Below are 23,350 nucleotides of genomic sequence, written 5' to 3' on the forward strand. Positions count from 1 at the left end.
ATCTTAAACCAATACATCTGCTAACTGAAAAAATACATGCAGATGTCATAACAATTTATACCAGTGGTTTGTAACACTCTTTTAAAGTGAATGCCTGATGGAGGACTATTGCTGGGAAAGGAATGCGTACCAAGGGCGTGGACTCATGGCATAAATAAAATGCTTATTATGGTTACAATATTCTTACTTTTTTTGAAAAAACAAAGCAAAACGAAAAAAACACCTCTGAGTGAAGCGGTAGTGTCTGTGCTTTAATGGGCCTCAGGCTTCCATGCGTACGACCTTGCAGGTGGAATGCTGGCCAGGCTATTGTTACATCTAGAATGCACAGCACAGGGGTTCCCTCATTAAACAAATTAATCGGCAATCATTTAAACACTGCATGAAATGGAAAATGAGGCAAACAGCGCATTTCCTTTCCAAAGGAAGCGTGTGTGCGGCACCCATAGTTATGGGTTTCCTTAACATTCCTTCATAACGTATCCTTCCTAATTAACTGCTGTTCAGAAAACCTCTCAATGAATTGTTCTTTTTTCAGAGAACAGGAGGTGACCCAGCAAACATTCATTAAAATGCTGTCCGTGGCTTCAAATTTTTGTTGCCTAGCAGTACTAACCAGCCTGAAAGTGCCTAGTGTATCTTTGCTACATCAGCCATTACTTTCAGCACCAAAGCACCTCCCCAGATCTGGATACCCATTATTAGCTTCAGGAAAGTTGTGATGAAGATCAGGATTCAAATGTGGAGACTCATCCCACCACTAGCAGGGTGCATGCATGATGCTGAATGCTTCCTAAGAGGCGCCAACTCCCTCAGCTCTCACAGAAGGAGCTCAGTTCTTCTCAGAAAACCTTCAGCATCTTACAGGGTTGGGCCTGTAGTGTGTGACCGCAATCCTAGGAGCCAGATATGCCCAGATTTAAGGAAGTTTGGATCCAGTTTCAGATACAAAAAGTTTGTGGCTCAGACCCACTTTAATCTTTAGATGACGAAACTGGGAGAATGCACCTCAGAATGAAACCTACAAATAGCAGTCTATGATGGAATTTTTGCTTTAACTTTGAAACTGTTTCTCTTAATGGCTATTGGGAGACAAAAGAAAGAGCAGGTGGCAGTTTTAGAAGTCATGCAGCTTTCCAGTAACTCAAAAACGGCTTTTTGTAAACTAAAGATTTTCGGACCACTTGGACTAGTTACTACTCTTTGGTATTTGGGGGTGAATATGAAAAAGGCCAAACTACATAAAGGGTCATGTGACAGGTTTCAGAGTAGCAGCTGTGTTAGTCTGTATCCGCAAAAAGAAAAGGAGGACTTGTGGCACCTTAGAGACTAACAAATTTATTTGAGCATAAGCCTTCGTGAGCTACAGCTCACTTCATTGGATGCATTCAGTGGAAAATACAGTGGGGAGATTTTATATACACAGAGAACATGAAACAATGGGTGATACCATACACACTGTAACGAGAGTGATCAGGTAAGGTGAGCTATTACCAGCAGGAGAGAAAAAAAAACCTTTGTAGTGATAACACTTCAATCTCTCTGGTCACTCGATTACAGACCTAAAAGTCGCAATTCTTCAACAAAAAAAAACTTCAAAAACAGACTCCAACAAGAGACTGCTGAATTGGAATTAATTTGCAAACTGGACACCATTACATTAGGCTTGAATAAAGACTGGGAGTGGATGTGTCATTACACAAAGTAAAACTATTTCCCCATGTTTATTTCCCCCCCTCCGCTGTTCCTCAGACAGTCTTGTCAACTGCTGGAAATGGCCCACCTTGATTATCACTACAAAAGATTTTGGGGTTTTTTCTCTCCTGCTGGTAATAGCTCACCTTACCTGATCACTCTCGTTACAGTATGTATGGTAACACCCATTGTTTCATGTTCTCTGTGTATATAAAATCTCCCCACTGTATTTTCCACTGCATGCATCCAATGAAGTGAGCTGTAGCTCATGAAAGCTTATGCTCAAATAAATTTGTTAGTCTCTAAGGTGTCACAAATACTTCTTTTCTTTTTAAAGGTTCATATGGTTTCACGGAGGCTCTTGGAGTGGCTGATCACGTGACAGATTCAACAGCAAACAGCAAAACCTAAAGAAAACCTCCGTGATTAGGCACAAATAAGTTACATTCGAAAACTAAGCATGGAACTGGAGGAAACACCCAATTAGCCTAAAAGATTACTGAATACATGTGACCATCTCAAAGTCAGCAATCCAAATGTGCATTAAGTGTAACCCTCTTGACTCCAATGATGTGTAAGATGGCACAGAAGATGGCCCATTGTCCGTACCATGTGATACTGCAAAGGAGTTATTCTGGAGGAGAGCATCTCGAGAACTGAGTAACAGAATGGATGAAATCTTGGCCCCATTGACTTGAATAGAGTCAGGCTTTCACCCAGTAAATAGACATGAAAGATCGGGGAGACTGAGACATGCTAATGCCCAAGGTAAGCAAGGGCAGGAAAATTGATGATATGAGATATGCCCACTGGATTCTAATAGATGGTCCCTGCTAAATGCTGCATGAATGTATGATGCCCATGAGCCAAATTCTGCTTTGACTTACACCTATTGAGAACTGTGTTTGGTCCCATTAAACTGTTCAATGTTTAAACTCAAGCTGTTCTAAAAGAACCATCACGTACAACCCAGCCTTTTCTAGAAATTTCCCAAAGAATAACTTTTTCTGTGCATACTTTCTGTATTAGAGCAAAAATTGATCCTCCAGTGTGGAATGCTCTCTGTTTCCTTTTTGTGGTTGTGTGCTTCTTGTGAGTCTAAATATATTTTGGGCTTAGGGTAAATAAAGGGGTGGATGAATGTTAAATACAAATATTTTAAGAGCAGCCTGTATAAAAATGAAGACATGTTTTGAGCCCTGTGTTAGTCTATTGGAGGGAAATCAGAGGATTTGACACTAGGTTAATTAAACAGTTTTACAGGCTAAAAGACAGAGATAGAGTGTATGTAACAGGAAAATGCTATTCATCTTTGTACCCTGATTGCTTAAATTTACCAGAGCTGTCAGCAAGACCTTTTAAAAAATATCCTCATGATGTTGTTTATGGCTCTGCAAAGACAAACAATATTGACTGTGCTGACATTATCATTGCTTGTAATTTTTTCCTCCTTAGCAGCAAAGGAGCTGAATACATGAGACGTGATTCATATAACCGCACTTCCCTCTGATGGCATAAGGAGAAAAATAGTGCACGTGGGATGAACCAGTCCTGGAAATGAATAATTACAAAGTATTTCCTGTTACAATAAAAGACAGAAAGTCCAGGGAGTAAGTAAAAGTGTCCAACTCATACCATGCTGGACATGACAAAAAACCTCACGTGGCTGCATGATTCGGGTCTGAATTGTGTTTGATTAACTTGACAGCTTGTTCTGTTTTCATTCAAAAACTGACACTTTTATCAGTTTGTCTCAGTGTTCACAAACATAAAATCAGTTCTAGATGCAGTTCTGGCGCAAGGCAGGATGATTCAAGAGGGCCAGGAACTCATTCCTATGCCATTTTAAAGGGATTAGTATGCATTTCCCCACATAGGGGTTGGCAAATCATGTTCCATTGAAGCCACTGTTCCTGGCAAATGCATCAGTTAGGCATCCTCAACTAGTTCTCTGGAGTGTATATTTTCCTGTTCCACTACTGGGGCACAGAGGGTTGGGGTGGAGGTAAACCAACCTTTTTTGTAACCAACACCATAGGTGGAAAAAGAAAAGGAGTACTTGTGGCACCTTAGAGCCTAACCAATTTATTTGAGCATAAGCTTTCGTGAGCTACAGCTCACTTCATCGGATGAAGTGAGCTGTAGCTCACGAAAGCTTATGAAGTGAGCTGTAGCTCACGAAAGCTTATGCTCAAATAAATTGGTTAGGCTCTAAGGTGCCACAAGTACTCCTTTTCTTTTTGCAAATACAGACTAACACGGCTGTTACTCTGAAACCTGTCATAGGTGGAAAGTAATCAGATCTGGGGTCTGGTAACGAGAAATGGGCTCTCTCTCTTTTTAATCATTGCTTTTAGTCTGACCCAGACTAGAAAAATTATCAGCACCTGATTGCTAATCTGTGGTCTACATGAAGGAACCTGAATCATGATCTCCATCCATTTACAAATAAACAAGTGTCACAGAGAACAACATTGCTGGCATTGACAGGAAAAGAGGAAAGGAATGGAATGGCACAAAGATGTCACTCTCTTCTTGTCCCTAGAAGAATAATGATGTCAGTTTGGCACATCATTAGCACTAAATGTTCTTTAAAATTCTTTAGGATTTAAAAAGAAAAATTCTACCCCGGGTCAGGTACAGGTTTGGCACAATTTCCCATTGAAGTTTAGCTCACTGTTGACTCATCAACAAGGTATTTGAACAGCTGAGTCCTTGGAAGTGTTTTGAAGGAATATTCACCCAAAGGAAGAGAAAAAAAGAGTTATTTTGTTTTGTCTCTTTTTGGTATGGGATGACCCATTCAGACATATTGGTAGCTAAGTGTGAGTTTAAGTGGGCCCAAATGTCTGACATAGCGATGACGACTCTTTAGAGTTTGCTCTATTCCCAACAGAAGAGCATTTTCAAAGCTCCTAGAGACACAAAGAGGGAAGAACAAATGCATAATATTTCCCTACTCAAAGTTGCGGAAGACACTAAAATGAAAGGACTATATTCACTCAATATTTTTAGAGGGGACTGCAATGATGTCATGGCTAATAGGCAGTGAGAAAGCTTTATCAAATATCTTCTGAATTAAATTTCAGTGGTGAGGAAGCCAGCAAATGGTGAGGAAAATTCCTCATTCAGTGAAGCACTTAAATGTGTTTGATCTCTTTACCAATTCTGTTTGAGATGAATTGGTTCAGATTTTAAACCATTTCAATATGTATCTTATGTATGTAAATAATTGGTCCAATGTTTAAACTAGTTTGTTGTGCTTTTTTTTTTTAACGAGTTCCTTACCTGAATCTAAATGGCTTTGAAATCAGTTCCAAATCTGAATTGATTCCAAATGTGTCTATTGCTGAATGGCAATTGCTCCTGATGGCTTGGCTAGTAGCACAGCGTGATGCCATGTAGGAGGGAAGGGTCCAAGACCAGCAGTGAGATGCTTGTGACTCAGGTTGTCAGAGGTTAAAAGCCTTGTAAAGGTGATATGTTCATGTGGAATGCCCAGTTCATGCAGCCCCTAGTGTCAGTCCTCAGAGTAGCACAGCAACTTCAAATATAATTTGAAGTGGCAGATAAAAAACTAAGGAAAGTGGAGTTTGCATGTTCCTATCAATACACTTTCCTTGCAAAGGAGCTTGCGGTTCAGCTTTATTTGTGTGAAAGAGAATCATGGAAAAATAATAAAAACTAGTATGTTAAACCTATGCCAAATATAAGAGCACATTTATCACAGAGTCAATGGTATTTAGAACCACATGTGTTACAGTGGATTGACTGAAATAAGTTTTCTTGCCCACCTGCAATAAGTATCGTTCTAAGACAATTTATGTATTGTCGATCTGAGAAAGAAAACAGCACCAGTTTTAAGGCACTGGCATTTACATAACAAGGGAAACACACCATTCTAAAAGCCAGTGGTGTCCAACCTGCAGTCCTCAAGGCCCTAAATCAGTAGTGTCCAACCTTGTCGGCCTGAGTGCCAGAATATAAAGGGGCCATAATCAATACTTTGGGGCAGATTCTATAGCCTTTGCACCTTGCTCCCTACAGTCCCTGGTGAAGAGGGCATGCAAGGGATGGGAAGGGAGTATCTGGAGCACATTGTGCTCCAGTTCCTCCTAGCTGGTGCATGGTCCCTTGAGGACCATATTCAGCTGACACCAGTTACAGCAGCCTGGGGGTTTGCTGCTCTAATCTATGATTGGTCTGGGACAGAGAATCAGAGAACTGTAACTGGTTGCCAGCTTCTCTTCCTTTTCTCCTCTTCTGGGCTGCCCTGGGTGCCTGTGGAGGATAGAGACGCCATAAGACAGAGCTAGCCAAGCCCCTATCCTGTTCTTTTGGGGCTCCTATAGCCCAGCAGAGAAGCAGACAATGGAGTAGCCACCACTACTCTATCTCCCCTGGCATGCAATAGAGAGCAGGGTTATGTAAAATCACATGTGTAGAATGGTGCTCACAGGAACAGACACAAGGCTACACCGGATGCCTTCAATTCAAAGATAACATTCATGAATAAAATTCATATTCCATATCCTCACCCTGCAATGTTGGCCATCGAGCTTAAAGCATCATATCCTTGAGCAATAGTGACTCGAGGAACTTGGTCCATTGCCAAGACTGTGGCTTTGCGCTGAGCAAGTTTGCCTAGGAGATCTGGGTTCTGAGCAGGGTAGATAAAGCTGACAAGTGTTGCATTCTCCTTGAGCAAAGAAGCCTCGTGCACTCCCAGCACTTCATTAAAACCTGGGGCTCTGACCTTAGACACAAAACATACCACACATTTTACTTTTTTAATTAAAAAGAAGTTCAGTCTGATGATTTAAATTAAACTTTTGGAAACTGAATTTAGTATTAATAAAACACATGGAATCTTGTGTCTTCAGCTCCCATGTCCCTAACGCAGATCCCTGTGCCCTTGTGGAGTCCTATTTTCTAGAGCAGTGTTTCTCAACAACCAGTCCATGGACCGGTGCCAGTCCCTGAGATCTCCCTGACACAGTTTAGGAAGGTAGCAAGGAAGTCCCCGGTATCAAAAAGGCAGAGAAACACTGGTCTAGAGGTAGCAGGTCCTGATGAAGAACCAGGGCTTTAGATCAATGGTAGTAGACAAAAATGGGTTAAATGCATTTCTGTCAAATACCCTTCATCCCATTGAGCAAGTAAGTGATTTACATTATCTGGGATGGAACAGAATGCCAACAATCATACCACAACTGGTGTGAACTGGAGTATATATTGAGCAATATAGGAAACTTAACCCTCCCATCAAAAAACAGAAATACAATGCATGCCTAATAGGTGTGAAGCAGCTATTGCTGCAAAAGCTGTTGATACAAAATACGGTACCAACTATATTACTGGACACATATAAGATTATGTTTATCATATGATTTAATGCCATAGATAAGTTGTTCTACTGATTTGATTTCATGCTGAAATTCTGATTTTCTTAAAATCAAGAGTCTCTTCTGACTTTTGCATACTGTCATTGGAATAAATATATATGATTCATGTCAGATGCTAAACTTGCCTTTAAAACAATATCTGAGCCAAATACAGTTTTCAAGTCATTGATTTCTGCTCCAGCCTCTTTGTATTGCTCATCAGAAAACTTTGCTTCTTCACCAGCTCCATGTTCCACTTGCACATTAAAGCCTTGTTGAACTAAGGCCTGGACACCGGCAGGAGAGAGTGCCACTCGCTTCTCATTTTTGTATGTTTCTTTGGGGATACCCACAACTAGATCCTTGTAGCGAATTCCTAAGTAAAAATAAAGGAAAATTGTTATTTTTCCCAATTCATGTTCATTGGATTGTTGTTTGTGGCGTACGGGGGAAGAGTTTCAACGGCACAAAGGGTATTTCAGCATCCAACTCCCAATGGAAGTCAACAGAACTGGCGTACCCAACTCCATTAGGCACTTTAGAAATCCCAGCCGAAGGACCCAATCCTGTACACCTTTACTCCCACGAGTAGTACTCAGTAGGAGTAGTTGCGTGAGGAAGGGTGACAGGACTGGGTCTGGGTTTTTTGTAACTGACACAGAATGCTACCAGATGAAACATTCTGCTGTTAACTTTTTTATAGTGCATTTTTCCACAAACACATTCACGGATGCTAAAAGGATAACAAATTAAAGTTTGGTTTATAAAACCCTTGGCTGGGATACTGCTTACACAAGTTTTCATGCTCTTTACCCTGAAAAAGGTGTGGACTTGACCACAACAAATGAAGTGACAACCTCAACTCCACTCACACATGAGGTGGAAAAACCAAAAATAAGACAGCAGCATGAAGAGAGGAAGTTTTGTTTTTCCTGGCTTCATATGTGAGAGAACTGTGCTTGTTGACAAAGAGGCAAGGACATATTGTGAAACAGTCTAAGGGCTATCACTGTAGATTTTTAAGGGTCTGATCCAGCCAGCATTCACAGTTGTAGTTACAGTGCTCAATAAATAAATGTTTTCAGGATCAGGCCCTAAACTATCATCTATATAGTGCCCAATCCTATTGCCACTAAGTCAATTGGAGTTTTTCCATTGACTTCAATGGAGCTAGACTGGACCTTCTAAGGCTCAAATTCACTCCATGTGGCAGTGGGGTGGGGGAGCAACACAAGGAATATGTATCACTTAAGTCCCACTTAAAGTCTCAAGACAGAATTTCAGTGGTGCATGGACCTGGTGCTGGTCCTATGCACAGGGGTGAATTTAATTCTTGATGGTTCAATCCTGTAAAGTCCTGAACACCAAGTCCCACTGGGAGTTGAGTGCACTGATCACTTCACAGGAAGCCCAACACCTTGCAGGGCTGAGCACTATGAGCCAAACCTTGATCCCACTGAAGACAATGACAAAATTCCCAATGACATCAGTGGGACCACGCTCTGGCCCTAAGCTAATAGACTAGAATAAAATCCTTTCTCTATTCCTCCACTGTCTTACATGAGTTGTGTTTCTATAGCCTAGAACTCTTCCTTACTCCTCAAAGCAGATCATACACGCCTGTTGGTTCACATGGGGTTAATATGATGCAAGTCACTGAAACTTTGTGACCCCACAATTTAACTGGCAACATGCAAGCTGTACATTAATAACTAATGTAGATGCACAAACTTAAACATGTGTTTGCCTAAATGTACACTGACAGTTCAGTGGCAGACAGCACTCTGTGAGGTTACCCAGACAGAGCTGACACATGCGGCTAGGATATTTCTTGTAAGAACATTCTAAACAAATCTCTTCAGTGCTGAGATGATATTTTGCTTAAAAAGGTGTGATATTAATGCAAAACTGTACACAAGCAGGGAATGACTATAAAAAACCCCAAACAAAAGAAAACAGCAGTGTGTAGCTTTGCTCAGTGGCACATGTGCAGGACCAGGCCCTGAAACTGCAACAGAAAATACCCTGTTACTTTTTAATTAAAAAAAAAAAAGAGCTTTTATATTTGAGTCACACAAAAAAAGTCATTACGGGACGATATAAATAAAGAACACAATGAAAGTGTTTGTAAGTGTACGAAGAGGAGAGAATCATTACAGCTAAACCAAAAATCCGACACAGGCATGGTTTAAATTAGCATGACATAGGAAACCAATATGGCACAGAAGATAATCATCTAAGGACTCCATCCTGCTCACCTGACTCAAGTGAGTACACCCAGTGAGGTTAGATGGTGCCCTTAGGCACAAATTTGAGCTGGGGTGGTGTGTAAATTGCAGGAGGCACTGTGCCTCAGAGAGCCCTCCATGAAAGATGACATATATGTAGAGACAGTGGGTCAGAGAATGAGCTTACAGAAATGTGGTATTATACTAAAATAGTGGCATACTATATTTCTAAAAGGAACAATCATTTAGCATTAGAATAAAGTGATTTCTGTCCAACTCAGATTACTTGATTTTAGATTTTGGGGTTATTTTTCAGTTTCATCTCAAGTTCACTAGTACATACCCAAAGTGGCTCACGTGCATCTGCAAGAATACTTTTCCAGCACTCCCCCTGCCACACATAGGTGGTGGAGTCCACTACTGTGAAAGAATATTTATACATGAAATACATTTGAAAAAAGATTCTTGGTATATGAAAATTTCATTGCGTGCATGTGCAGCTCTTAGTACTGGAAAAGTGTGTAGGCAGAAATTGGAAGAGTTTACGCAGACATCCCAGGCTTTAGGGAGGAGAGACTGAATGTGTCAGGAATCAGGGCCTGCAGCAAAGCCTAATGAGCATAGCTGACCTGTAGTAGGCTACCTGATTGGCTACACTGCCTGATTGACTGAAAGAGTCAGCAGACTGGTTCTTAAGCCCAGCAGCCACTCAAAGCACTTGCTCATGGATATAGAAACTTCCTATTTGCAGAAAACTATTTGCTAACTTCCTATTTGCAGAAAACCGAACACCCTTGCCCTGCCCTGCCCCACCCCTTCCATGAGACCACGCCCCTGCCCTGCCCCTTCTGAGGCCCCACCCCTGTTCACTCCATCCCCCTCCATCACTTGCTTTCCCCCACCCTCGCTCACTTGCTCATTTTCACTGGTCTAGGGCAGGGGTGCAGGAGGGTGAGGGCTCTGGGGGGGGGCAGGGATGAGGGGTTTGGGGCGCAGAAGGGAGCTCTGGGCTGGGTCAGGGTGTTGGGATGTGGGGTGTCAGCAGGGGGTGAGGTAGGAGGTTGGGGTGTAGGAGGGAGCTCTGGGCTGGGGCAGGGTGTTGGGATGCGGGGTGTGAGCAGGGGGTGAGGTAGGAGGTTGGGGTGTAGGAGGGGGCTCAGGGCTGGGTCAGGGACTTGGGGTGTGGGGTCCGGGCGGTGCTCACCTCAGGCGGTTCCCGGAAGCAGTGACATGCCTGCACTGCAACTGGACTTTTAATGGCCCGGTCAGTCGTGCTGACCAGAGCTGCCAGGGTCTCTTTTCGACCGGGCATTCTGGTCAAAAACCAGATGCCTGGCAACCCTACATGGATGTGATAGCTTCTGTGCCTGCTTGTTCCCAAGACTTGTTCTAGTTCTGTTTCTTCCCTGTTCCACCCCACTCCTGCCTTGTCCCACTCCTGGTAACCTCGTTCTGACCCTGGGTTCTGATTCCTGACCTCTGACTTCAGCTGTGACCCTGGGCTCTGACATCCGGTCTCTGACTCTGGTTCTGACACTGGACTTCAATTCCTGGCTACCAAATCCTGCCCTAAGTGCTAGGCCTGCTTCCTACTCTGACCATTAGCCATGACTGGTTATGTGAATTTATATAAGAGCTTTATGCACTGAAACAAACAACCATATCACAGACTAAAGAATTAGGGAGGAAACATAGGTCCACCTCTAATCTATTTAACAGGACTAACAATTGCTTCAGTAGGGAAATCATAGGTTAGGGTTGGCAAACTTCCTCCTACAAATACCATGGAAATATTCTTCCAAGGTGCTGAACCTACAACTAATAGCCCATACCAAGGCCCTAAAGCCTCTAGGTAATATAATATATACCAATGTATCCAACTGTAATATGAAATACAGTAAGCTAAAATGGCCATTTTATGATAACATGTATATTCTAATGTGTTATGCCACATCATGCATGCTTTTTCATTAACATGTTATGCTGTGCTGCATATATCGTCATATATGGAAACTCAGATCAGAGCAGCAACATACATAGTGCACTGATTATAACAGATGACAAGATAATTTTGGGGAGATAAAAACAGAAATCCTATAAGGAGTGCGTTTGGTTCAGTAAATCAGCCATCTTTCACAGCATTAGAAGAAGACAGCCTGTATCAGACATCCGCCAAGTCTTCCTGGAAGTGGTAGTTTCTTTTGGAGATTTATGAATGCAAAAGCAACTGCCACAATCTAATCTGCTCTGCAGAACTACAGACATACCCAGCTCACGTAGCTATTTAATAGTATCCCTGAAATCTTTCATTAGTTTTAACTTTTTTGAATTGTTAAAATATATCCAGTACTGAGAATGGGGCAAAAGAAGAGAATTTGTTCACAGTACACTGTACAGCCCTTGCTCAGATACAGCACATACTGTGGCTGCTACATAATCTTCCCCAGTAGTTTCATAAAATACACACAGTATTCCATTAGGACTGATGGGGTAACCAGGTTCATTTTTCACTTGCTACTTGTCCTGCACAAAGGTTCTCTACAGGAACCTAACTTTCTCAGTACAGCGCCACTTGTATGCAGAAAATCACCTGGCTAAGAATCTCCTTTACAGTAATTAACCAGGATGCACACTGTGGGCATTAGTTACACATTTAATAGTTACATATTTCTTAGGTTAAACTTGGATTTATGCTGGAAATGGCCCACCTTGATTATCATACACATTGTAAGGAGAGTGGTCAGTTTGGATGAGCTATTACCAGCAGGAGAGTGAGTTTGTGTGTGTATGGGGGTGGGGAGGGTGAGAAAACCTGGATTTGTGCTGGAAATGGCCCACCTTGATTGTAGGGAGAGTGGTCACTTTGGATGAGCTATTACCAGCAGGAAAGTGAGTTTGTGTGTGTATGGGGGTGGGGGGGTGAGAAAACCTGGATTTGTGCTGGAAATGGCCCACCTTGATTTTCATACACATTGCAAGGAGAGTGGTCACTTTGGATAAGCTATTACCAGCAGGAGAGTGAGTTTGTGTGTGTGGTTTTTGAAAAAAAAAGGGGGGGGGGAGAAAACCTGGATTTGTGCTGGAAATGGCCCAGCTTGATTATCATACACATTGTAAAGAGAGTGGTCACTTTGGATGGGCTATTACCAGCAGAAGAGTGAGTTTGGGGGGGGGGGGGGGGGGGTCAGAGGGTGAGAAAACCTGGATTTGTGCTGGAAATGGCCCAACTTGATTATCATACACATTGTAAGGAGAGTGATCACTTTAGATAAGCTATTACCAGCAGGAGAGTGGGGTGGGAGGAGGTATTGTTTCATGGTCTCTGTGTATATAATGTCTTCTGCAGTTTCCACAGTATGCATCCGATGAAGTGAGCTGTAGCTCACGAAAGCTTATGCTCAAATAAATTGGTTAGTCTCTAAGGTGCCACAAGTACTCCTTTTCTTTTTGCGAATACAGACTAACACGGCTGTTACTCTGAAACCTGTCATTAAGAACGTTGTAATCTTTTCTTTCAGTTCCATGGGGATGAGGAGTAGAATAGATCTTCACACTAGAAATATCTTTGTATACCCATATATCTTGGTCCAAAGCATGTTTACAATCTCATAAGACCATGGATGAGAATATCTGTGTGTGATTAGCTATCAGACTACATTCCCTTCTGCAGGGTAGGGATATGGGTGATGGGAGTATTTAGCTTATTATTATGGTATATTTGGTGTACAGAAAATTCTTCCCTCAGGATGGAGAGGACAGATAACTGTAAATCACTGAAAAATCACCCTTGCCAATCCTTCATTGTTAAAACCTCCTCTAAGCTCTCTCCCCCATCTGTATTTGATCTGCTATGCACACTGTTAAGCACGGACATTTGTTTTTTAGTAGATATTTTCTTCCATACTTCCATTCATTCTCTGCTAACGACGTCACACAGGCTTTATTATTTTATTCCCTACAGAACTTGTTATTTAGATCATGGCTTCATTCTAAACACATATAAAAGTCTTTTCTTTCCAATATAAATTCTTCTCTCAGCTGCTTAACAGGGTTACAGTTCTTTGCAACTTGCATTTGGGCCATCCAAATCAAACCCTTCTCCAGAAAATTTAAATTTTCCACAGCCCCACTCAGTCTGGATGTAATTAGCAACATTTTAAACCATATCCTTATGTCACATATTTTAAAGTGACCCTGTCAACTTAGTTTAGGACCAACATTTGGGTTTTGTAAAAGCACATACACACATTTTTTTTTCCAAAGCTGACTGGAAATAAGGAGTATTTTTCATAATTTCCTTTAAAATCCATTTAAAAAAACAGACTGGTTATTTAAAGATTCTTTTCTAGGGTTTGTGAATCCAAACTCAAGATCCTTGAGCTAGTGCATGCAATCAAGTAAGTGAAAATGACTTAAAAGTACCTAGAGCAATTTTATTACCTAGACTGAACTGCAAAAAGCAATCAAATAGCATACACGGGGGGAAGGTTGTTCACATTCTTTCAGCTGCAATAAAGATGTAGTAGTAATAGACAGGTGGATGTTTAAAAACATTGGGTAAAATCCTAGCCCTATTGCAGTCAATGGATTGGCATGTTATTTATTACTTTTCTTGGAAAGAAATTGTTGCCATAGCTTCTTGTGCCCTGAAAAGAGTTGTCAAGAATCACACGTGTAGCTAAAGAGGTAAATATGGAGACTCTGTCAGTTTTTTCTCATGTGTAAAATGCTGAAGTGCAATTTTTGGTTTAGCTCCATTAGTATTTATTCTTTGCTAGTTGTTCGTGGCAGCACCTTCACTGTGCTACCTGCTTTTCAGACATCCAAGAAAGGATAATCCCTGCCCTGAGAAGTTCAGTGTCAAGAGGACAGAAAGACAAACAGAGGTTAGGGGAAGGGCAACAACAAATGCAGGGGTGGTTTATGCATCGCTTCATTCTAGCTGAACCTGGATATCCAACAATCCACCAAGTTAAATATCAGAATGTCTACTGAAATCCTTTGGGAGTTTTGCCACTGCCTTCAGTGGGAGCAGGAGCAGACTTGAGATGTATATGTTCAAGGGGAAAAATTAAACAAAGTCTACAGTAGTTTATATATATTACTCATTCCTATACATGCAGAGTAAGCAAGGGAAAGCTCTGTGTCTCCAACTCAGATCTAACCTCTTAGGTGGCTGGACACAGAAGTATCACGGTAAATATAATCGGCAGCATGTTTCACCTATTTTAGAAAGCTTTCATCTGTCACTCTTATTCGTAGTTTTATTACAGTAGCTCCTGGGAGGTCCCGATCAGGACCCCAATGTCCTGAGCATTGCACAAACTGAGGCCAAGATCCTGCTAATACCTACAGATATGCTTATCTTTATGAATATGAATAGTCCTGTTGACCTGTGTGGGACTCTTCATATGAATGGGCTAAGATGCTTCCTTCAGTATGAGGTCTTTCAGTATTTATGGTTTATTTAGTTTTCTGCATACTCAGAGCATTCCGAATACAAGATACTGTCGCAACACTCACTCAGGACTACATGCTTTCCATGTTTCTTTTGATTTGGATACATTCGTGTTTTCTCAGTTTACTTATTGAAATTATGTAAGTATGACCATAAGACAACAATGGCATATTAAATATTGTTTAGTTTTCCCTTACAAGAACAGTAGTTTAGATTTATTTTATGATGTTCCAAAGAATAATTGCCTAACAAGATAATATAAGCAAAGTAAAGTAAACTTGAAGAAGAGCTTAATTACAAAAAGCATTGTTTGGAAATACATACCGGTGGATTGGCAGTTGAGAAATACTTGACAATTCAGTGTATAACCCAACTGTCTGTTGTACTCGAAGAAAAGATAACTGGAATATCACAGTACCATCCAAATGATTCACAAAGAAAACATATTGGGAGATTTAGACAATTTTGGCCGAGGTTCTTAGCTACAACCAAAGAGCATAAAGTGCAATGCATGAGAGAGAGGCATAAAGATTGCTTTATGCACCTGTGTAGACTCCCAGTCCTGGGCTGACTATGCATTAGGCTGGTTCCAAGACATAACTAGAAGGCTGCTCTAACTTGCACCAGATAGCAGCTACCCTAAAGCATCAGACAGGCATAGGGAGGGACATTTCAAACATAGCTCCTTCTCCAGCACTTAACTATTGGCAGTAGATGGATGAATTTCCACAATTTTTTAAAACGTTCTAAAGCTCAGTGAGCTCTTGCGCCTAAACTTAACTTCTGCCTCATAACAGATCAAATTCTTCTCCCTTTCGTTCTGGTGTATGTCAATGTAGTTGAGTTCAGAGATTGACCCTGTATATTTTTATTAATAAAAAAAATAAATAGAACAACCGATTTTCAAATTAAGGGCCGGTTCAACATCTGAGTGAATGAAATATAGTGTATTTTTACAAATGCAAATCATTGCTTTTACAAAAACCTCAAAGAAATTAAATTATCTAATTAACCATGTGGAGTATGTGGACATTGACTCTGAAAGTTTAATGCGAGTAGAGATTTTTGTTATACCTGACACTGACCTCCAGATGACCTCTAACAGAAAACAAGCCTCCACAACATATGATCCATTTGAAAATAAAACTACAGCATTATGACAACAGCATCTACATACAGTCAAATCAAATACATATTGTACCTTTTGCTGTCTGTTGATTCCATAAGATTTGGAAAGTTCTAAGAGAACGTTGTCCGGTTGCTGGCTGCAGTGTCCTAGAATTTATACTGTGAAGCCAGGGCACCGAGCAACTGGTGATGCATCGCACTAGACCAGCCATCCCAGCAAATCCAGGGGACAGAACGCTCCTCTGTGCCCTTGATGTTGGTCCAGTTGCCCTGTAGATATAAAAGCCTTATTGAAACCAAGTTGCTTGATTAACCCGCCTCAAATCTGTATAATTTTATGTTTAAAAGGTCACTCCATGTTAGGGGCAAGAAGAAAAAACTCAGCAATATTCCTTTAATATTACTGTAGAATGACTGAGCCAAAGGTCTTTACAGCAGGTGATGCCTGTGGAATTGAAAGCTGATGACTTGCCTAGGCACTCTGCCAGGTCACTGAACCAGCCAGACTTGAGCTACATTCAAAATTACAAACAAATTGGGCAAAAGCTTGCACTAGATTGTCCTGACTTTTAATTCCGCAGACCAGCATAATTACTTTATTTTCAACCAGAGTTTACTCAGACTACTCAAAAAAAATCTTACACCACCAGACTGGTATGTGCAAAGGAACAACCTGTTCATACTGAAGAAGTTTCTGCTTTTCATGAAGGACTGCTTACTGATTGAATTTCTGAGAGACATAATAGTGAAGTGAAACAATGGAATTCCATACTCACACCACATAGCACTACATGGACATAAAATCTCAATAATAGAAGTTAGAACATAACTGGCAAAGGATCCTTTCTGCACAGTCCATAGATCACTGCTGTCTCTTTAAAACTCATTCCCCCACCCCCAAATACCAGTCTACTGACATCATGGCTGCAAATGGTACACGTCATATATTACACTCACACAGGTTCATCAGCCTTACACTGACATTTTTATCTGGACCATTTTAATCAGTTTAAAAGCAAATATCTTGGCTTTGTTTTACTTCATTTGGTAGCTGTCAGACAGGAAAACAAACCCCAGGTACACAGTTATTGCAAACAGTAAGATGTGTAGGAGTCATTAGAATTCAGTGCTGGGCAGACTTAGAGCGGGAGAGTGAGTCAGGTTCAAAATGGGAAGTGCAGCTGGTGGTACGTTGCTAGAAACTCAGAGCACATACCTGCAATCCCAGAATTCCTAATCACCACAACATAACATTCAATATTCTCTGACCCAAATGCTACATCCTAATCTCACCCTTGAACCTGACCCCAGGTCTCTGGATGAGAGATTAGGGGGAGGATGCTTTCCTTCATTGATGGTATGAGAGAGCATTGCTGGCCAACCCTAAGCAATCAAAAATCATGAGTCAGCCCCAAAAATCATGAGATTTACCTAAAAAAAAAACCAACCACAAACAAAACACGCACACACAAGATTTCCCCCTGCCACAATAATACATTTTGGGTTCTTTTTATTTGCCTACTGGTTTGGGGGTCCATGCATGTCACATTTTAAAGTTTTTCTCTGCAGCTATGAGGGTTAGAACCTCTTTTTAAATAAAAGCGGAGACTCATGTATTTACATGACTCCTGGAAATGAGGCTTTAAGGAAAAGAACAAATATTGTGCAACTTATGATAAAATTGCTAGAGTTAGCAACACTGAATTCTCTGGGGATGGGGAAAAAAAAGGGAAGAACTCCATTCCATCACAGCTTCCCCCATCTGAATAGTGGCTTTACTTTAGACATCTACACTAGATTGACATGTGAGTAAATGCACCAAGCTTTACCTTTCTCACTCCAACTCCAGAGTAATCATTCATTCTCAACCAGCAAGCAATCTAGTTAATGCATCCCAATGCACAGCGCTAGGTACTAAAGAATTTCAGTCCCTTTTCTTCTTATTGGACAATAGCTTTAGGGAAACATTCCCCCCCAGGCCCTTTTTCATTCCACTTCAACCAGGTGCGGGAAGTGAAGGGCCCTGTGTCTTTCAGCACTGATCTTTAATGCTGCTAAGATTGGGATATGGATGTGTTTCCATTATACACTTCTATTTCTCCAGTGGTTTACAGAGTTCAGTCAGGCTGAAATTAAATTAAATTGTACAGGACATTAGTCCATAATGCAGGCCAGCAGCTTTCAGTAATGAAAAAAATATTGAAATAAGTGGTTACTGTACAGTAATTACTACTTCTCATACCACTAACACATTCTGTATGCAGTTACATGAAAAATTATTTAAATTGTTAAGATTAATTAACCACATAACCCACACCCACCACCCTGAAAATTCACAGTTAAAAACTTAGCAACTCCATAAATGATAACTGCATTATGATGAACCATTTGTTCATACACACACACCAGGCAATGTGAAATATCATTAGGCAAATGGATTTTGCCAAGGTGGCTTAACTGTGTGGAGAGCTATATACATGTCATAGACTAACTGTAGTTCATCATCAAAATATATGGTTCCAAAATTTGGTTTTTGTTAAATTATACATAAATCATGTATTAAAGCTTAATTTTTCACAATATCCTTCTTCTGAGGTCACTAAACAAGCAAAAATACATTACAATTAGCAGCTATAACACTGATTCCATAAACCAGCATAATACATTACTTATTTCAGGATTTACAGACTAAAATCTTGGAGCTGAACACACTGGCAATATAAATTGGCATCTCAATCTTATATCTTGGGCCCATTTCTGCTTAGGGCTTATACAGAGCTCTACATTTTCAAATCACTATAAAGAAAAACATTAACTGGTTAGTTCTCACAACACTCCTGCAGCAAGCATTGTGTCCATTTTACATGTGGGCTCACTGATGCAGAGATGCTCAGATACTTGTATAAGGTCACAAAGAGAGACAGTACTAAAGCATGGATTAGAAAACTGGGTTTCCTGGCTCCCACCCCTTTACATCAGACCTCTTGACCCATGTTGAATCTCTGACTAAATCCATCTACCAAACTAACAGAATTTCTGTTTCCTACTTATTTATCCTGGAAATAAAGTTCCTCAGACAATCAGAACAAAGACCTATTTCTCCTTTTCCAGATACAAATAATTATTGTTAATAAAATAATAAATAATAATAATAATAATAACAAACAACACCACAAAAAAATTCAACTACTTATAGATAAGGGACAAATCCTGCATTGACAGGCCTCTTCATGCTTCACTCCTGTAGGGATAGGGAACTACTGATCTAGTGAGAATCTGCAAAAAACTCAGATTTGGCACGCACCACATTTGGTACCCACATATTACCTACACGCAGCTCTACATGACAAAAAGAAAAATATTAATGTTCAGCCAAATTCAACTATAGATTTGAAATTTACCCTCCCCTACAATAGTATGATAACCAGACAACACTAATTCATATGGCTGAAGGAAATACAGCCTGATTCTTCTGGAAGTTTGGGCAAAGCTTTTCCAAACTTTATCTGTTTAACACCAAGCTGCTTGATGCGGCAGAGTTAGTTACCTATTTTATGTTTACATTTTCAGCCTAATGCTGAAATCTGCAGTTCCTGGGTATTAACATCCAGTTCCTGGATATTACAGGAAAACCTCCCAAAAGGTCTCCCACAACTCTTCTGTTGCTGCCTTAATATCTGCGGGAGATTTATAAGCCTATCTCGGATTAGTTTACAAGGCCTGATTGTGATTTCCTTTACTCCAGGTTTGCACCACTCATTTCAGTGATGGTTCTGCTGATTTGCACCAGCATAACTTGGATCAGACACAGGCCCGGTGTGTAGAAACCTTATATTCATGCCCTAGTAGATTGTACTGTGACCCCTGATTTTGAAAGGTAGGGCAGCCTTGCCACATCTCACTCACTGGGAAGGACATTCCTTCATTTAGGGAGAAGTTTTAAAGACAGACAGACAGACACACCCTGCTCTTGGGTTGAAGGATTTTGCTGTGTGTTTGAAGGAGACATTTAAAATCTCATTCGCACTGACACAGCAGTCCTGGCCTTTGAAGAAGGGCAGCAGCAGGAGTGAGACCTTCCCCCCGCGACCATGAAAAAAAGTTGACAGTGATAACACTGACAGGGATAATAACCGAGCCTGGAAAGGCAAGTGGGGCATGTTGAAGAAAGAAGAGGAAGACTAAGGTAAGACTAACCTGAGATTGGTGTCCTTAGGAGTGAGCTCTGCCCCCCATGAGATTCAAAGGACAGGCCAGGAGGGAAGTTAACAGTCAGCGACCTTCACACCAGCAGCTCACTGGCTGTGGGCACAAGTACATTTGTGTGGTCTATAAATAGGCACCATGTGATCTGAAGGCATGTTAAATTTGGCACTGACAACATGAAGACTCTCTCAGTAAAACACACAGGGGGTTCCTGGCAGCCTGCCTATAGCCCTGACATTTGCAAACAGTTGGAGACTGCAACCTGCAATAACTAACCTAACAGCCAGCCCCATAGCATTGTCCCTGTGAGTCCAGTAGGGGGGCAGTAGCTGCAGGTACTTACATGTAATGGTCCCTCTGCCCCAGGACCTAACAACTTGGGAAAATAAAGACATTGTTTTGTGAGCTCTCTGCTCTGCCACCATGATGTTGGCTTGTAGCTGTTGTTTCGCTTTGTCTGTCTCGTCTCTTTTCCTTTTGTTCAACAGAGAGTCACACTGTAAGACACAATCAGACCTGGGGTTACAGTAAGGGGGGTGGAAGTGGGCCTGGGGCTATATTTTAAACAACCAGGAGAAAACAGAATATTGACATGATGGGGAAACAGCTGCATTAGACAACATTATGTCTGCATTAGGGTTACTGCCTGTGCATGGACAGCATGATTCTAAAATATAAAAAAAAAATTCTTGAAGGCATTGACCTTTACAGAAGATGGGAACATAGCCCTTCATGGAAGAGAAATGGCAAAATCCGGTCTGGTTCATAGTGGAAATGGAAATCTTGGTCCATGAGCTAAAACTTCAGATTTTTTTTTCTTTTATAACATTTGGTCAAAGATTCTTCTCAAACTTTGCCAAGAACAAATGAATAATACATTACTACAAGTGTAACCACATCCTGCATAAAACTATACAATCACATTTCTGGAATCTGATCTGATGTACACAATGGAAATAAACCAGTAAATTTAAGTTTAATTAGAGTCTGAGCATGACAGCAGTCACATGCTAAAGGACACACTATTCCACAGTTAGGGGACCCTTTCTAGATGTTATTAATGTACAGAGTCTGCTCTCCCGATAGCCAATGGTAATGTCAGAACATCCTAAATTGCTACAAGCAGTTTGTCTCTCTTGTGGTTATGGTGATGATACAGCTCTGTTAAAGAACAGAGAAGCAATAACTGGGTGCTTTACACGTCCATTTCTAAAACAGTCATGAAGTAATGCATTCCTTTTCCATGTTGTATCAAATAATGTATTGAAATATAATAATGCAAGTGAAGATTAATCTGCCTGTGCAGTACTTGTGCATTTTGATGTATATTAAAATGCTCATGTCTTGGCTGTTTTTATGAGTATTTCTAAAGGGGTATTGGTCACATCTCTTATTTGGGCATCCAGAACAGCTTAGAGTCTAACAAGAGGCCTAGACTGGGAACTCTATCACAAATGGCAGCTTCGCTCCTTCAACCAAGGGGGTCATTCTTCACCCATTCTTTGGTTGCTTCCCTCAATCTATCAGCATTACCAGTATCTTCCTGTGACTGAGCTTTAACAAGCTAGGTCTCATATATACACATTTAACAGGGAAAGAGGACCCTGCAATACCCCACAAGCCCTGTAATACCCCACTGTAATAGAGCTAGGCTGCTGGTTGTCCTTGGGAAATAGCTTGTCAGCCTCTGGAGCGCCCTCTGCCGTCTGGTGATCCACCTTACTGCCAGCCCCAGTCCCTCCCAGGACCCGGTGCCTCTTCCCACTGGGGTGCTGCCCCCGGCAGTAAACCCCAACAATCCCTGAGGGTCTCCCTCCCCGGGAAACCCCCACCCATTACCTCCACCTCACCTCAGTCTTGGCTACTGCCAGTCATCGCTTAGCCCTGCTTCCCAGGGCAGACTGCAGTGTATCAGCCACTCATCACAGGCGAAGCGGTTTAGACCTGCTGCCTCTGTCTACCCGTGGGCTGCCCCCTTGCAACTCTAATAGGCCCTCCCAGGCCTCACAGCCTGGGGTCTCCCATGCCGGAGCTCCCCGGCTCCCATGGCCTTTCCCCGTCAGCCCTGCTCCAATCTAGGTATTCCCTCAGGTCCCTGCAGCCAGGCCCTTCCCTCTCTGAACGCAGAGAGAGACTGGCTAAGCTTCAGCCTAGCAGCCCCTTTATAGGCCCAGCTGTGGCCATTTCCCCATTCAGCCTAGCCTTTCTTGCCCTCAGCCCTGGCTCTCGCCCAGGGCTGGCTTTTAAGCCCCACAGGGCAGGAGCAGGTAACCACCCCACTACACCCACAAAACAGCACCCTTGAGAGAGATTAAAAATTGCCCTGAAGTGCCTTCTGGATGCCTCACAATGGAAAGAGAATAGCTATTTAATCCATCCTTGTTAGGGACCTGTCCCAAGGTGAACCCACCACCAGAGCATCCCCTCCTGCTAGGTCAGGGTGTAGCAGGGGTTCTTCACCACCCTGTTGTCTGTCATCAAGTGCTGTAGCTGTTTGCAGTTTCCATGGGCTGGACCTCCAGCCAGGTCACTTTTCAGTTCAGCCCCTTCCCTAGATAACAGAAAAGTCAAAACAGAAAAAGGTAACATCTAATGGCCTTTATGCCAGGCCTTCGGCTCATCAGTCTCTCTGCCTCTTCTAGTGTTGAGGCTTGTGTTTCCCCTCTTGCTGGGGGAATAGGGGAAGCCAGGCCATGCCCATCCTCTCCTCTGGGTTCCAGCCCATTGACTCCATGTTAGGCAGGTAAGCACTGCTCCTTACAACCCTTCACTGTTTCCCTGTGCTTCTCCTACCTTCCCGTCACTTGTACACATCTCTCACCCAGCTGTGGACGCCACTATTTCTGCTCTGGAGTTCTGTCTCCCGGTGCATCTTCTTCACAGCCAGCTACCGTGGAACTTCCCCAAGGCCACTTTCAGCCCCTCTGGCAGCAGCCCTTCTCTGTCTGAGTGGCAGCTGTTTATGCCATCTGTTGTTAATTGGTCCCTTAGTTGCAGCTGGAGGGACAATTGGTCCATCAATTAACTTCCTCTTGGTTTTCACGGTGTGGGGGTCTATACAGCCTGTCAAAGGACCACACACATGTCAAAACCACCTCATGGTCAGTGGTACCAAAGCTGCTCATAGAGCTAAAAGAATCAGCATGGACATTTTATCCTCATCTGTTGCCTGGAGGCCACCACTGGAGTTTCTGCCCCATATGCATGCTACAACCTTCCTCAGCAACTTTCCCAAAATGGAAGATTGGAAA

At 41.9% G+C, this 23,350-nt stretch overlaps 1 protein-coding gene across 2 annotated transcripts in view; it reads right to left on the reverse strand.

Annotated features, from left to right (window-relative positions):
- The window catches only part of LOC102936380 (NAD(P) transhydrogenase, mitochondrial), a 71,106-nt gene extending 48,070 nt beyond the window's left edge, over positions 1-23,036 (reverse strand). The window contains exons 1-6 of one of the 2 annotated variants that reach the window (XM_043524456.1): positions 22,893-23,036; positions 20,443-20,596; positions 20,091-20,195; positions 15,967-16,163; positions 7,226-7,455; positions 6,234-6,451 (exon numbers count right to left, since the gene is read on the reverse strand). In XM_043524456.1, the coding sequence (XP_043380391.1) occupies positions 6,234-6,451; positions 7,226-7,455; positions 15,967-16,105 (587 nt within the window). In that variant the 5' untranslated portion in view covers positions 16,106-16,163; positions 20,091-20,195; positions 20,443-20,596; positions 22,893-23,036. Of the gene's footprint in view, positions 1-6,233; positions 6,452-7,225; positions 7,456-15,966; positions 16,164-20,090; positions 20,231-20,442; positions 20,597-22,892 lie in introns of those variants that run through there. The other variant, XM_037911515.2, reaches the window with a different exon arrangement.
- Between the last annotated feature and the right edge of the window lie 314 nt (positions 23,037-23,350).

Source organism: Chelonia mydas, chromosome 10, assembly GCF_015237465.2.
Source record: "Chelonia mydas isolate rCheMyd1 chromosome 10, rCheMyd1.pri.v2, whole genome shotgun sequence".
NCBI lineage: Eukaryota > Metazoa > Chordata > Testudines > Cheloniidae > Chelonia > Chelonia mydas.